This window comes from Alternaria postmessia (assembly GCF_024291825.1).
Source record: "Alternaria postmessia strain BMP 2775 chromosome Unknown scaffold_32, whole genome shotgun sequence".
NCBI classification, from domain to species: Eukaryota; Fungi; Ascomycota; class Dothideomycetes; order Pleosporales; family Pleosporaceae; genus Alternaria; species Alternaria postmessia.
The window spans coordinates 128,807-144,146 of record NW_026260105.1 but is presented as its reverse complement, the minus strand read 5'-3'; the positions used below and the strand labels follow the sequence as shown (position 1 = coordinate 144,146).

The window sequence follows — 15,340 nt, the reverse complement described above, 5'->3', positions numbered from 1 at the left end:
GCCTCAAGCCGCTTACTGTGCCGGTTACTCTCCAAACTCCAGCCTTGCGAACCGACTCATCAAGTTATTCCTTGTCGCACCGCCATCATCAATACACTGTGCTACAAGGAACGCCTGATCTGCCCATTTTCTTGTCGCATCGTCATTCTCCTGCAAATAATAGTCCACGGCACGATTGAAGAGGGTGCATGCAAGCCATTCGAGCTCTGTCTTGGGGTAGCGCTCGAGTTCCTTGATGTAATCATCAGCCGGGTCTGCAGCGTCTGCGTTCTTCGCAGGGTCAGATGATAGCGATGGTGTGTGCAGTCCAACTTTTGCAGTGATAGAATGGACGGTCTGAACGGACTTTTTAAAATGAATCAATAGGTAAGAAGGTAAATGGGACTTACGTTTTGCTGCTTCGCTGCCATGTGCGTTACTTGCTCAATGCACTTGAGACTGGCTTTCTCGTCATGCTCAAGTGAAATATTGAACAGGCACCGGAGCCAACGAGCCAGCTTCGTTATGTCCCGGTTTGGTTGTCGGCACGTCAGATTGATGATCTTCTCAAGAACAGACAGTACTTCTACGAATCTTGTCAGTTCGGTTCTCACGCAACTCAGCTTCAGGTCTTACTTGTCTGGTACTTCTTATCTACGCCCGCTTTCAGAATGCACCCATGTATAACCAGGACAAGATCTGCCAACGTTTCGTAGTGGTCTGGACTCTTGTACTTCCAACATTGGTCGAAAAGCTTGTCGAGTTCATCCCATCTTTGAAGCTTGAGCACAGCTTCAAGCTCCAGCTTGACAACTTGGAGGTGTTTGGAAATAATGTCGGCTTGAGACGGTCCACTGAGTTTGTCTATACCTTCTGCTGCAGCTTGTCGAAATTCTTGACTGTGTTTGCGGGTCTCCAGGTAGTAATGAATCTAAACTAGTCAGCTATTGGTCAATGCAACAACAAACGCGACTGACGCTCTGCTCAGTGTTATCCTCTGCGCGTGCCAGAGTGGTGTAGGTGCATGCAGCGAGGAATTCGCAGAACACTAGTCGGAGGCAGAGGTCACCGTCTGCCTCTGGCTGGGTCTTCCCCTTGAGCAGTTTGATGAACTCGATACAGCAGCTCAGCAACCTGACCAGAGACCCTGGTGGCATCTCCGCACAGTACTTGAGCGATATGTTATAAGCATTCTTGGAGAACCATTCAAATTCCACGGCTGTAAACAGTTCTTTAGCCGGTGTGCTCGGCCTCGTACGGGACGCTTTAGCTTGAAGGCATGCTGGCGAGTGTTATGAAAAAGTCTTCAACCAGAAAGAGTGCTGCCACTCACCTCCTTCGAAGACATTGCAAATCTGTCTCAAAACACCGGTGTCAATCTTGCCGTCCTTGATAAGTTCAGACTCTAGCATACGAGTGGCAGACCTGGTCACCTGTCAGCAACGTAAAGCAACTCCAGCGAACGACTTACCGCAATAGCGCAGGAAGATTGATCTCTGCTAGCGCATTATGCTCGTACTTTTCAAGCACCTTCTCCAGAGCACGAATGGCCTGCCTCTTGTTCCCCGCACTTTGAGCCTCCATAACACAAGCATAAAGCAGAGTAGCATCTTTCGCAGAACTCCGACAAACATGATCGAGACATTCAGCCGCAAAGTCTTCATCCCCGCCTCGGAGACCAGCCTTATACATCAAATATCTCGTCACAGGTTCATCCTTGCCACTCTCTGGCATCTTGTTATGCACTTCCCTCGCGCCCTCATAGTCATGCGTCGCCAGTGCACACTGTATAATTTTTCTCGCAACTTTCGCTTTATTTTGGACCCCAGCTCTCTCGAAGATAGCATGGAGGCACATCCGACACCACGCCTCAGCCACATGATATTGCTCCTGGCTAATTGCGGCCCCTACTTTCTTCCACAACAAAGTCTGCGCAGCATGTGTGGCAGGAGCAGAAAGGCGAATCTTCGAGTTCTGATCGACGGTATCGAAGAGCTCCTGGAGCTGCTCGAGCGTATTGTCAGCGAGATTATTGTTTGTTCCAATCCAGATACGTGTGATGACAGCTTTTTCGATCCAGGACTGGTTTTCTTCTCGAAAGAGCCGAACGTCGATTAAATCCTCGAGCGCTTTGCAGGCGGTGGTGTTGCTGTGATCTTTCAGCTTGTGTATGTAATGCATGATGGTCTTGAAATTTGTGTCATTCAGCACAACGGTGCGTATCATGCGCAAAAGGACGTTGTAGAACTCGGTTGTGTCGAAAGTTTGAGCTTCGGATAAGAGTTCGATCTTCAGCAAGGACACCATCATTTTGTCTCCAAAGTCGGTTTCCATCAACCTCATCATTTGCCATGCCTTCTCTTGTGTTTCCATGGTCTTGGTCTTCATATATGCGTTGACTGATGGTATCATTAGCTGTCGTCTTCCGGTTGTGTATGATGTGTCTTCTTACCAAGACTCTGCATGATGCTAAGTCTCAGCTCACCAATCTCGGGGCTGAGCATGTCCAGATCTTGCTCTCCAAGGACATCAAAGGCGCGTTCTAACCACCTCGCGGCAATCTCGTAATCGCGCTTCGCAAGGGCGGCTTTTCCAATCTCATACAGTAGATCAGCAAGCTGCTCAGTCGTGGTAGCGTTGAAGCTTTTCCCAAACTCTTTACACTTCCTAAACATGTGCTCTGCCATGTCCATACGACCACTACGCCATGCCTATACGTACGTCAATTCGATGGCGCATCTCAGGGGCGTCGCATCTGATAGTTCACTTACCAGAGTTGTACGCACAGCAAAATACTGCGCCCTGAACCCATCTGCAAGCTCCCCGTCTCTCTCGTCCCCACCTTCGTCCCGCTTACCCAAAACATCTTCGTAATCGGCGGCGCGTTCAAGAACTTTTGTTGCAATGCCCAGTTCATTCCCCTCAATGCATACTCTGGCCGTCTTCAGGGCAACCTTGATCAGTCGAATACAGTTCTTCCTTTGCCGCCCCTTCGGACCCCGGCCGCCAGCTGAATCGAGCAGCATGAACGCGTAAGCACGCAGAAAAGGCAGAATGTGAAACTTGTGCGCTGTCGCATCTTCCGATTTTGCATCGATGTCAGATTCGTCTTTGCGGCGTAAGCGTGTAGCTTGGTTCCAGAGCTCAGTTCCTAGTTTATCGAGTTCATCTTGCTTCGCGGTGAGGGTAGATGAGGCTTGGAGAGGGAGGCCGCGCATCTGCGTTTGGAGTTCACTGATGAGCGTCGCGTCATTGTTACCAGTTTCGATGCGTTCGCTGAGAGTTGACGCGAATGCTAGAAAGAAAGTGAGCGTCATGCGCAGGGTAAGTATAAAGGATAACACTCACTCAGAACCGCCTTCAACTTCTTTTCGCGCTCTAACTTTGCTGCTGGTTGCGCGTGAGACATGTTGCATGAAAGACGTGGAGAAGAGACAGGTGGAGGGTGACGTGTGGAAAGTGAAGTCGCGACCTGCCATTGTCGAAGGTAACTTCACCTACACGTGAAAAGATTGGGAAGGAGCAACACGCGAGTGCATCTGAATTAGAGACAGAAGAACAAATACAATCAGACAAAAATGCAAGCAATAGGATATACATGTTGAAGTAAAGCCTCTTGCCGCAATCCTAATTACCTTCACAACAGATTGTGTACATACTTTTTCTGGTGGATGCATCTAGACATCCAAGCCCAATGTTGCTACATCCTCAACTCATTACAAACTACAGTTCAATGCCGCCGGTGAGCAGTGAACTTGCCATAAAGGTTCTACGAAGCTGGTAGCGACCCCGACGTAGCCTCAGTGATAGGAAGGAAGTTACCCACAATCAACGCCGGTCTAGTCACAGTCAGTCTAAGCTCCCATGCAAACACCGACCACCACTTACATATTCCAAGCATCTCGCTTCACCGTAAATGAAAAGCAGCACCGTATCTCTGGATCCTTGGAATGCGGATCTGGATTCTTCAGGGAGCAACTCGTCAGAATAGCTTTCTGCGTATGATCGAATGCGATGGCGCCAAACTTCTCCCAATACGATACCAGCGATGGTTCGGCAATGATCTCGTGCAGAGCGATGTTACCCTTTGTTCTGGTTAGCTTGCTCTATATTCAAGCGATAGTTGTTCTAGCTTACGTCTCGCAACTTCGACATCGGTACGTGGATGAGCCGCGCCATTTCCTTGTTGCCGCGATATATCTCGCCTGTTCTTCTCCAGCAGCACGCAGGTATCGCCATGCTAGCGAAGACGCGGTCGTACTCCATTAAGCTCTTGTCGAACCACATCTCAATGCGTACTAGATCGACGTCCGTCAGGCTCTGCATTCGCTCGCGGAACTTGGGCCGGAAGCGATCTAGTTGGCGAAGTACGCGGATGCGAGATGCCTGCTGCAGGTTTTGTTCCATATACTGGTTTAATCTGGCATACCCCTTGACGTAGTTGAAAGGTTTTAGGAGCCCTGCGTCGACTTTCGCTTTGAGTAGTTTGTTCATGCGCTCTTCAGGACTGTCGTTTCCAGCAGGGTCGGCGGCTGTGACGAGGTATCTTTCTCTGGCCTTGTCAATGGGGACCCCAGCTGCTTGTCGTGATGTAGCATTCCCAGCGGCATTCTGCGCGGGAGGTGGAAGTAATTGGGGCGGTCTTGATGTGCTTGCACTGTAGGCAGAATTGCTATTCAGAGAGTCCATCTGGTTCATGAGTGAGGCATCGGTGAAGAGACTGTGGAAGTCATTGCCTCCATAGAATGCACCGTCATCCATGAGACTGTTGTTGAGGAAATCGTTGAGCAGGTTATACTCATTGCTAACTTCTGAGGTATTGAACATATATGAAGGGTGGAATTGCATGTCCTGAAGGTTGTTCTGAGATGAGAGCAAACCATCGTAACCCAAAACTCCCAGGAGTGTCAGTGACGATTACGATGTGGAGCTGAGGGGAAGTGTAACTTACAAGGCTGACTACCAGCCGTCAAAGCAGGCAATTGTGGCGCGGATACGGGGTCGTTTCGGGTACCTGATGTTGTGCTGGCATCCCTATTAGGAGGTACTGGATGCGTGGCCAGGTTAAGCCCTGCATCCGGAACTGGTGGAGCGGCCGTTGATGCTGCATCGGAGGGAGTTGACTCGACCTGAGTGGGCTGACTCTGTCCATCACCATTCTCTGGCTCAGACTTGGACTTCTTAACACCTTCACGCGGCTCGTCGTGACAGAGGTGTCCAATATTTCGTTTTACACAGCGTGTGCATGGTCGCTCCTGCAATGGGCGAAGGCACAATCAGCTTGCGAATAGATGATGCCTCATTTGGTGCACTTACGAGATCACAGGTCATGTGCTGATTGGTTTGAGTCAGCAAGCAGGAAAAATTGTCTTACATGCGAACACATGGTATGTATCGAATGCTGGGGATGTGGGTGGAGCTCACCGAACGTCTGCAGTAGATGCATGCTACATGGAAGCATATAGGTTAGCAGGGTTGCGGACGCCTTCGCGGCTACACAGCGTCGATGGCTTACCATGGTTTACTTTTCTACGCTTTTTTGGTGGCTTTGCAGGCGCCTCAGAATTGGTCGCATTGGGTTTGCTCTTCGCAGGAGAATGGGCTTTGGACACGTCATTATCTGGGGCAACTTTGTCCTTGTCTGTTTCTTTGGATTCGGCCATGTTGTCTGGCGAAGCTCCATTTGATCGTCGTGCAGCTTCCGTCATCAAGTGTGGATAGTGGGTCGGTGTCAGAGCCGGGTGCTTTTCTTGGAGACGCGCAGGTTCATGTGTGTTACGACAGGGGTCTCGCCAGGCACTGAAGCATCGGAAAGAGCAAAGAAGGTCGCGATGCGCCAGAGACACGTTCTTTGGTGGCACAGCAGAGCCTGTAGTCGCGGTAGACGAGTGGCGGAGAGGTGTGGGTTTAGAGGCACAAGGGACAGGTGAATGTCTGCGGTCGCGTGCTTTGCCGAACCGAACCTTGGAAGGAAGATCCCGGAGGCTGCCAGGACATCCAATAGCGGAGAAGTGCACCGCGAGAATTTCTTAGCGGCAATTTTGACAGCTTCCCGCTGCGAGACGCTAACGATCTCGGATGGTTTCCAGGTTATGCGAAGAGCGACGTGCTTGACGTGTTGTAGTTCGCACAAGTTTCGCATAGAAGGGCTGTAGCTGCAGAAGTGGCTCCGCTCTGCCGAGAGGCCATGCCAAGGTGGTGGAGCCAATCACTTTCTAGTGTTGCTACACTACATAAATGGACTCGGCCGCAAATGCACATTTTCCGATGACCATACTGTCGGAATCGCAGTTCTAAAACTGGGAGTAAATTGATAGAGATGCCCTCCAACGCCATACACTTGCCCTGGTATTCATCCCACCCCCGTGTGCAGTACGCCTGCACAGAAGCCAACCCATACGCCGAGTCATGCATAACTATGGAAAGAACAAAAACCGCTGCGGGACCTGCATGTCGACGCTTCAAAGAGCAGCGTACTGCACTGCGCTGGCGTGCTTAAACAGGACATGGTCTAGTGCAGCCTGCGCGTCCCTCATGGCCGTATCGAGACCCTCTACTTGTGTATGGTTGCCCTGCATACTCTCCAGGCTGCGTCGCAATTGTCCGAGCACCGGTGCAAGGTCGTCGTTAGGCGTATCGAGGAGGGACAAGTCTACTGGTTGTGATGGCCTCAACTGTATATCGTCTGGACCGTCTCTGTTCGTCGTCGCATCGCCTTGGCCTTGGAGTAAGGGGTGGAGCTACAGCAGGTAGGTTAGCGACACATTCAGCTTGTCTAGAATAGACCGACACGTACCCGTCCGTGCTTCTTCTGGTGTTTCCACTCGGTCCTCCAGCTCTTGACGTTCTTCTTCAGAGCGTCCAGATTGTCTTCGTCCTTGTTCAGCAAGTGCTGAGCAATCTTGGCTTGTTCACTGAGCAGCTGCTTCGCATGCCGGACTGTCGTGGCCTCTCGTGATACTTGGGCATTGCGCTCCGTGAGCTTATCAATGTTGAAGTGGATGTCTTTGGCCTGGGGAGGCATCCGCGACTCAGCTAGTTGACGTGCCAGCTTCCGCACAAGGGGATTGAGTGTGTTGTGTGCGGCCATGATCCTGCGCTCGTCTCGCTGTGTCTCGGCGATATCCTTCTTCGCATTGCGTACCACGGCCGTCATCTGCTCCAAGACCTGAGGCGGCAGTTGCGGCCATGTGTCCATCAGCTCTTGCGGTATCCTCTTCGTCTTAGTCTCCAACTGCGCGTACTGGTTGCGCGACTCGTCTTCGGCTTCGGCGATGTCGTCGGATTTGCGCTTGCGAGGTTTCGATGGTTGTGTTTGTGCGCCCACAGCTATCGAGAGCTCGTCCTCGACTTCTTCTTGCGCCTGTTTCTTCCTAGGTTTGCCCTTCTTCGCCGCAGCCGCCCTTGGTGCGGGCTTCGTCTTTGACTTCACAACACCACTAGAATTGCGGCTGCCTGGAGGCCGGCCTCGCCTTTTCTTCCCATTCGCATCACTGAGACGCGCCTGTCATAGTCAGTATGCGCATAGAATAGCGGCATGTTGATGCTTATGCTTACCATGACGTTGGGGTCGAGTTGGGACGCGTCTGGTTGGTGTTGACACTCGCGTCTGGTGGGGAAGGAGCCGAGTAGCGCGGGCGCCTCTTCACGTGCGGACAGTCACTCTGGCCCCTCACCCTTCACTCTCCACATTCATCAACCTCTCATCTCAAGACGCGTGATACGTTCAATTGTACTTTCTCATCATCTCAATACTGACATTTATATACACCTCTAGCTATACTGAGCCGTCTTCCTCACTTCATCAAGTCACCCACCATCAATTCAACACACTAGATTCTCGCTCCTTAAAACTGAGAGAAGAACTTCCAGACCTCACCAGGTGTAAAACTTTGTGGTCCAACATCGTTACCCGCGTCTCCGGGCAGCGCAACATGATCTCCATCGAAAGCAGTCCACTGTGTCGGGTACTTGCACCCATCGTATACCGTCTTGATTCGCTGCCTGCTGTTTTTCGCCGGCTCTGGCGCGTTCTTAGCCTGGCACCCGTTCAGTCTCACGAAGCGGTCTCTAATCTCCCTTCCTGAAGCGATGGGCAGGACGCTGTCTTTCACTCCATGCTGCTGGTACAAAGCAATTGGATCGTTTCCGCCGGCGCAGCCTGAAAGAGTTGCACCAGATAGCACAGCGATGGCGCGGTACTCCTTCGCACGACTGCATGCTAGACTGAAACTCATAGCACCGCCATAGGAGAATCCGAGGGAGAAACGTTGTGTCTCGTCTACGCAGAGATCATCCTCGACTTGCTTGCGAATGGTATCGAGGAAGGTAATGTCTTCGCCGTTCTGGTTTCCCCAGCCTTTGTTTATGCCGTCAGGTGCGATGAAGATGGCCGTCTCGTTTGCGAGAGCCGCAAGGCCATAGTACGGTGCGCTACCGCCGGAGACAGATGTCATGTCGCCATTCAACCAGTGGAGACCGAAGATGAATTTGTAGGGATGGGAGTTGTCATAGTTCTTCGGGATTCGGAGGGTCCACTGGCGTTGCTTGCCGTTCACCGTCGTCCTTTGGACACCGTTGGTCAACCTTGGTGACTTGCCGCAACCCGCTGTGACAGCGGAGGCGTGATCAAGTATTGCGAGAAACAGAAGTGCGCCAAGTGCGAAGAAAGAGGTTGGACGAAACATGGTCGCTGATCGCTGGACTCGATTGTTGCGTTGGCAGTCAGTTGGTCTCGCAACGGACGCTTAAGTATGTTTTCATCTTCTGCGCTCCATTCAATGATAATCTCCATACTGTCAACCCCATCAAACGATCTCCTTGGTATACTAGGGGTTGACTGTCGTGAGTTCTGCTTTAGGCATCAACTCCAGACTTTCATCTCGAATACTAGGGGTTGACTGCCGTTATTATCTGCCGTACGAGAAAACCAAGACCTCTATACAATTCAAAGGAGGTCATTCTCCATACCTTTACCTTCATGCCCAATGGACATTGTACAAGTCGCGTTTTCGCCAGTCCACAGGTATTTCAGGTAAATGATGCCAAGCGAAAAAACTCGCGGCACTTCGTCCAGGACAAGACAGGTGATACACTTGTGGACCAGTGTTGCATCATGCACGGTGATTTGCTTTCCCCATGGGGTAGTACGCCTAGTATCCTGCAATGCGCCGAATTACGGCATTCTTTCACTCGGATGCCAACCGACTATTCGACTAGTGCAAGTAACACAAGAAAATCGTTGCCGGACGAGGGCTCGTACATATACTATTCTCCATGCGGAAACTCTCTCCACTTTCTGACTTGGCTGCTGGCTCAGGGTAGAAAGGCATAAAGACCCGCGGCTGTTTACATATGCAGCATCCGTCATCACGACCTTACACTTTAGCCCCTAGAACCCAATACAACGTTCCTTCCAGTATAACATACCATGTCGGCCAACTTTTCCGGGGCCATCACATGTTCGACCCTTCTTGGCTCGTCAACATAACGCCCTAATAAGAGCCATCAGTTCTATTAATGGCAATTCACAGAAACACAAATGCAGTTAAGGTCACTGAAAACATCCAATATTCTGAGCCGAGTCTTTGAAGACTACCCGCCCGGTTCTGTTGAGTTCGCTTCGCAACATTTTAATGTCGATCTACCATTATAGGCACCCAAAGCATGTACAAGATCTCAACACCCGGCTTACCCGCCGTCAGGATACAGCCAATCCCGGAAGAAGACTGTTTTCCCCTCACCAATATCATGAATACAGCAAAACTCAGCGCATGTTGGCGATTTGCGCGAAAACATATGAGCTACATCCACCGGCAAAAATGCCCCATGGGGTACTGACACCACGTTATACAGCCCGCCGGGTATATAGTCAATACAAGCGATGAACTACACATTGCTTCTTGAGGCTAAGCTTTGGAGATGATCCGAACCGCTGAAAACCAATGACCTTGTGGCGTTCAAGACGGAATGGAGGTACTTAAGCTGAGGTTACGATCGATCTACACGACCCCAGTATCAATCAAACACCCCTTCCAATACTAGAAGAAGGTTGCAGCGATGTTGTTCAAGCTCCTGGCAGCGACAGCTGCATTGACCAGCAATACCATTGCACACCCTCTTTCCTGCAACAGCTCTGCCCCCCAACCCTGGGGCTTTTTTACAAACAACACCATCTATCAAACCTCGGGCGACGAGGGAATAACTTACCCACGCTATACTGAGCTCCAAGACGGAACAATCATCGCTACAGCATCCCTCTCCGGTCACAACCCAAACTACTTCCCGATCTTTGAGTCCAAAGATGGCGGTGCATCCTGGGAGCACGTTTCCGATCTCCACGACACAGTCAACGGTTGGGGATTTAGTGCCCAGCCCGCGCTGACGGAATTGACAGAACCAATGGGTGGCTACCCAGCTGGTACTATCCTGGGGGGCGGAAACAGCTGGAGTAACAACGGGACAAGGATCGATCTCTATGCTAGCAGAGACGGTGCGCGGACGTGGGAGTTCGTAAGCCATGTTGCTGAAGGCGGGAGGCCGAATACTACAAATGGCGCGACGCCAATCTGGGAGCCGTACTTCTTGTAAGTACCGCAATTCATACCTATCCAACACCACTTGTGCTAATACGTAACGCAGACAGTACCAAGGTCAGTTAGTAGCCTACTACTCGGACCAACGCGACCCCCTGCACGGCCAAAAACTCGCCCATCAAACCTCCACCGACCTAAAAACCTGGGGCCCAGTTGTAAACGACGTCGCCTACGAAGAGTATCTCGCTCGCCCAGGTATGACGGTAGTAGCCTTTATTCCCCCGCTCAACCAATGGATTCTCGTCCACGAATTGCCCATCGGAAATTCGTCTTCGTACGGCTCGAACTACCCAGTTTACTACGTCATGGCCGATAGCCCGCTAAACTTCCGCAACAGCGTTGGCAGACCCATCGTTATTAACAACAGTACGGTGCCGAATGCAAGTCCGTATGTGGTCTGGAGCCCGCTTGGTGGACCAAACGGTACGATTATAGTAAGTGATGCGGATCGAAGGCAGGTGTATACGAACTCTGCAGGTGGCGCGTTGGATAAGTGGGAGGAACATGCTACGCCGGCCGGTGCGGTGTACAGTCGGGCTATTCAGATCTTTAAGAAGAGGCCGAATCATCTGATGATTTACGGAGGTGAGACCTATGACGATAGGGGTACGGGCATTCACACGCCGTTTTCGGCGACGGTCGTGAGGCTGGATGAGGTGCTTAAGGCGCCGGCAACGGAGTAAGAGTTGGCATCTGGTTGGCGGTCGACTCCAGGACGGTGGATTGTGTTATCCTATCATAGGTTATAAGTAGCATAAGCCTGTCTATCGCTATTGTAGCTCAATGGCGATTCGTCCTGGTCTTGCGTATGGGATACCATACTCTACCTATTGCTCTTATTGTGTACCTCGTGTCATTTCGACCTACAATATTTGATAGTCGGGGTGTTTCAAATCTCCTTGAGTACATGAGCCAGAGGCTTTGACGGTTTGTTGAAAGTACTGTCTTGTCTGAAATGTGTGAGCTGTATAACGACGGACGCTAGACTTTCATGATATGTCGGCATAGCTTACACCATACTATAGATGGGACTGGAATGTTTAAGATGAGAAAGATTGTAGACAGGGGCAGAGCAATGAAAGTGGCAGAAAGAATTTGGGCGTCGAAACCTTCTTCTGTCGGTGTAGCAATCTTTAGCATTTCCAAGCGTCTGGAACCGTGGGTCTTGTGGAGAAAGATGCCATAGATGGCGACCGCGTGCTACGACCCATTCGAGTCCGCCTGAACCGTGCAGTAACAAAGGAAGTGACGGATTCAAGACGGATCTGGACGCCAGGCTGGATGCAACGGCGTAACTATACAATGTAAAGCTCAAATTTGTTGTTCTGGGTGGGACGTTATCCAGTTTCGATGATGACGGTGACGGAGTGAGTACTTAGAGTTGACAGCCACAAATCGTACTAATGCAAGAGAGAGATACAAGTACATCATTCTGGGAAGGATGGAAGAAGTGTGACAGGTGTTTGTGCTATGCAAATCAAGCCATAGCATGGGATTCTTCTTGCTCGAGTCAGGGCATGATCCACTGAAGCTTCTCGACCAGTCACACCGCTTGCGCATATACACGGTAGAGTTCGTGAGGCTCCGTGTGGAGTCGTGATATGGAGACATTTAGCTAATGGCTTGGCTTGTGTCTTGTAGTAGTGTATTGGATCGGAGCTCTAGAATGTCGGAGGCAGGCGAGTGGTCCGATGTAGGCGCTATGATGTTGTAGGATTCAGCGATGTGGTCCACCTCCGATCCCAAGATCAGTGCGCACTGATATGATGTCTGGCTGGGTAGTCATAAGCCCCAAGCGTAATTCACAATGGAGATGAGGGACGATAGTATCACACAGAATTGAACACCAACAAAAGGCCGCTCGGCACAACAAGACCTGCTAAGCATACTATCCCGCAAGTGCTTGATGGTGTTGGAAGTCGCCGCCGGTTCTGCCCGAGGCGGCCCCCAACCCGCGTGTGAGCACCCCCAGGTCTCCTCCAAGATCCACCCAACAGCAAGGCCTGGAGAGCCTGGAGAACGGGGGAGCACGAGGCTGGAGCGGAACATGTCGGACGGCGTACTTTAGTAAGGTATGCTCCCTCTGCACTATTGTACCGGGTCGTCCGAAAACGGTATGGGCGCCGAATCAAGCGTTTACCCCCGATGGCGATGGGAATTGGCTTTTCACACCATACCAACCCTTGCCTCCGGTTCCGATGGGACGCATGGACTTTCGGGTCTTGGACTCTTGCAATTCGCGCCGTTTCTTGACACATCACGAGGGCTCTCGACGTCATGGCGCGCAGAGTTTGGTATTGGTTGGGCGTTCGAGAAGCTGGTAGCGGGAGACAACAGAACTGGTCGCGAACGTTGAGCCATGCGCCTCTTCCGCGCCTTCCGTAATGCTTGTCTTCATGTCAAACTTGGCGCTCTTGAAACCAGCATCTGCGGTATCTTGTTGTGGTATGGAAAGGCTTCCTCGAGACGAACACACGCGCAACCTTCCACACCTGGCCGGAGAGTATATCGGCAAGAATATTGGATCCAACCGCAGAGCCGCATGTGGGCCGCTAGAAGCTTCTTTGCAGCCAAGCTCCACCAAGACGGTCGGTCCTTTGCTTGTTTATCTCCACCCGCCTTACTCTTCCTGGGCAGCCCATGATAAGTCTGCAACAACCGGCCATGCACTGGTGCTTACTACCCCGGCATTGCGATCCGCGAAAGACAAATTTTTTGCCGCGTTCGTGCCATGGAGACTCCACGCGTACGTCACGTCACGTTGATGGCGGGATGGGGAGCGCCATGGGGAGGTTCTCCATGGGCATGGGTCGTCTCCACTGGGGTTTATAAAGGGCGGAGACTCGTCCGCTTGTGAGGGGTTGTGAGATACCAGCCTTTTGCTGCAGACCTTCTCCCTCTACCTTTCTCTATCCTTTCTGCTGGTCCCTTGCTGATCACTGCCCACCATGGACGAGAAGGACACCAAGGTTGTTGAGATGCACGACACGTCGTCGCCGCAACAGCCAATGCAAAACGAAAAGGTCGATAACATTGCGGTCGCTCCTACACCAGATTACTCCGCACCCAAGGCCAAGACCGAACAGCTCGAAGATGCGAGGGGATGGGAATCTGAGAACCTGATTCAGGATCTCGAGAAGGAGTTGGAGCAGGCCAACTACAAGAAGGGCTTCTTGGATATCGAATTCAAGAATCCCAAGCATTTCACATGGATGATTGTCGCTTTCGCATCTATGGGTGGTCTGCTTTCTGGCTTGGACCAGTCGCTCATCTCTGGTGCTAACCTCACACTTCCCGATGATCTCCACCTTACCGCTCAGCAAAACTCCCTTGTCAACTCTGGTATGCCGCTAGGAGCTATTGCAGGTGCCTTCCTCATTTCGCCATGCAACGAATACTTCGGTCGCCGCTGGGCTATCCTCATCTCCTGTATCCTCTACACTATCGGTGGCGCGCTCGAGGCCGGATCCATGAACTACGGCATGATTGTTGCTGCTCGTGTCATCCTCGGTGCTGGTGTCGGTCTCGAAGGTGGTACTGTCCCCGTCTACGTCGCTGAGACTGTCGAAAGCAGACTCCGTGGTAACCTTGTTTCCCTCTACCAGTTCAACATTGCCCTCGGAGAAGTTCTTGGCTATGCCGTTGCAGCCATGTTCATCACTGTACCGGGCAACTGGCGCTATATCCTCGGTTCATCGCTCGTCTTCTCCACTATCATGGGCATTGGTATCCTCTTCATGCCTGAATCTCCTAGGTACCTTATGCACAAGGGCAAGACTCTGGAGGCATTCAAGGTCTGGAAGCGCATTCGTGGCACTGCTACCCACGAAGCTCGTGAGGAGTTTTTCGTCATGAAGGTTAGCACTGAGATGGAAGAAGCCGAGGTGGCTGCTGGGCGCACAAACCGCTTCCCATGGATGGACTTCTTCACCAAGCCGCGTGCTCGCCGCGCTATCATCTACGCCAACATCATGATCTTCCTTGGCCAATTTACGGGAATCAACGCCATTATGTACTACATGAGTGTACTCATGAACCAAGTCGGTTTCGACAAGGTTACCTCCAACTACATGGCGCTTGTTGGAGGTGGTTCTCTCCTCATCGGTACCATCCCAGCCATTTTCCTTATGGAAACCTGTGGTCGTCGTTTCTGGGCCATTGCCATGTTGCCTGGTTTCCTCGTCGGCCTCGTCCTTGTTGGTGTCTCATACCAGATCGAATCTCTGCAAGGTACTCTCGGTACCTACTTCACCGGTCTTATCCTGTACGAACTGTTCTTTGGTTCTTACGCCGCGTTGACATGGGTCATTCCCTCTGAGGTCTACCCAACCTACCTCCGTTCCTACGGAATGACCACCTCTACCGGATGGCTCTTCCTGTCTTCTTTCATCGTCACCTACAACTTCACTGGCATGCAAAACACCTTCACCAAGACGGGTCTTTCGCTGGGTTTCTACGGTGGTATCGCTGTATTGGGCTGGTTCTATCAGATCTTCTTCATGCCTGAGACCAAGGATCTGACACTTGAGGAGATTGACCAGTTGTTCCAGCAGCCTACCCGACAGCTTGTTGCACAGAACGCGAAGAGCTCATGGCAGGTTACCAAGGACTTGTGCAACTTCAGGTTCAAGAAGGTTTTCATTGACAACAACAGGAGGGGTAGACGCGAGGAGTAGGGAAGACGGAGAGAAACTACGGAAGCTTTTTGAGATGCTGCCTGCATTCCGTATCGCACGCAGGTATTCATTACGATGAATTTTCGACTT

At 51.5% G+C, this 15,340-nt stretch overlaps 6 protein-coding genes across 6 annotated transcripts; 2 read left to right on the top strand and 4 right to left on the bottom strand.

Moving 5' to 3' along the window:
* Nucleotides 1–24: 24 nt before the first annotated feature.
* Nucleotides 25–3,388, bottom strand: J4E82_005842 (uncharacterized protein; the record flags this gene model as incomplete). Its single annotated transcript, XM_051732103.1, has 10 exons — nt 25–336; nt 390–565; nt 616–910; nt 957–1,261; nt 1,313–1,404; nt 1,451–1,557; nt 1,891–2,378; nt 2,432–2,690; nt 2,751–3,274; nt 3,328–3,388. The coding sequence occupies 10 exons, from the start codon at nt 3,386–3,388 to the stop codon at nt 25–27; spliced, it is 2,619 nt and encodes an 872-aa protein (XP_051588123.1).
* A 360-nt stretch (nt 3,389–3,748) lies between these two features.
* On the bottom strand, nt 3,749–5,642 carry J4E82_005841 (uncharacterized protein; the record flags this gene model as incomplete). The annotated part of the gene is made up of 7 exons (XM_051732102.1): nt 3,749–3,818; nt 3,868–4,064; nt 4,117–4,874; nt 4,931–5,234; nt 5,296–5,313; nt 5,404–5,426; nt 5,495–5,642. 7 exons carry the CDS (start codon nt 5,640–5,642, stop codon nt 3,749–3,751), a joined length of 1,518 nt encoding a protein of 505 aa, XP_051588122.1.
* A 798-nt stretch (nt 5,643–6,440) lies between these two features.
* On the bottom strand, nt 6,441–7,539 carry J4E82_005840 (uncharacterized protein; the record flags this gene model as incomplete). Its single annotated transcript, XM_051732101.1, has 3 exons — nt 6,441–6,719; nt 6,776–7,483; nt 7,537–7,539. The coding sequence occupies 3 exons, from the start codon at nt 7,537–7,539 to the stop codon at nt 6,441–6,443; spliced, it is 990 nt and encodes a 329-aa protein (XP_051588121.1).
* Nucleotides 7,540–7,826: 287 nt separating this feature from the next.
* Nucleotides 7,827–8,666, bottom strand: J4E82_005839 (uncharacterized protein; the record flags this gene model as incomplete). The annotated part of the gene is made up of 1 exon (XM_051732100.1): nt 7,827–8,666. One exon carries the CDS (start codon nt 8,664–8,666, stop codon nt 7,827–7,829), a length of 840 nt encoding a protein of 279 aa, XP_051588120.1.
* Nucleotides 8,667–9,948: 1,282 nt separating this feature from the next.
* J4E82_005838 (uncharacterized protein) lies at nt 9,949–11,257 on the top strand (the record flags this gene model as incomplete). The annotated part of the gene is made up of 3 exons (XM_051732099.1): nt 9,949–9,954; nt 10,024–10,565; nt 10,621–11,257. 3 exons carry the CDS (start codon nt 9,949–9,951, stop codon nt 11,255–11,257), a joined length of 1,185 nt encoding a protein of 394 aa, XP_051588119.1.
* Nucleotides 11,258–13,522: 2,265 nt separating this feature from the next.
* On the top strand, nt 13,523–15,250 carry J4E82_005837 (uncharacterized protein; the record flags this gene model as incomplete). The annotated part of the gene is made up of 1 exon (XM_051732098.1): nt 13,523–15,250. One exon carries the CDS (start codon nt 13,523–13,525, stop codon nt 15,248–15,250), a length of 1,728 nt encoding a protein of 575 aa, XP_051588118.1.
* Nucleotides 15,251–15,340: the final 90 nt, after the last annotated feature.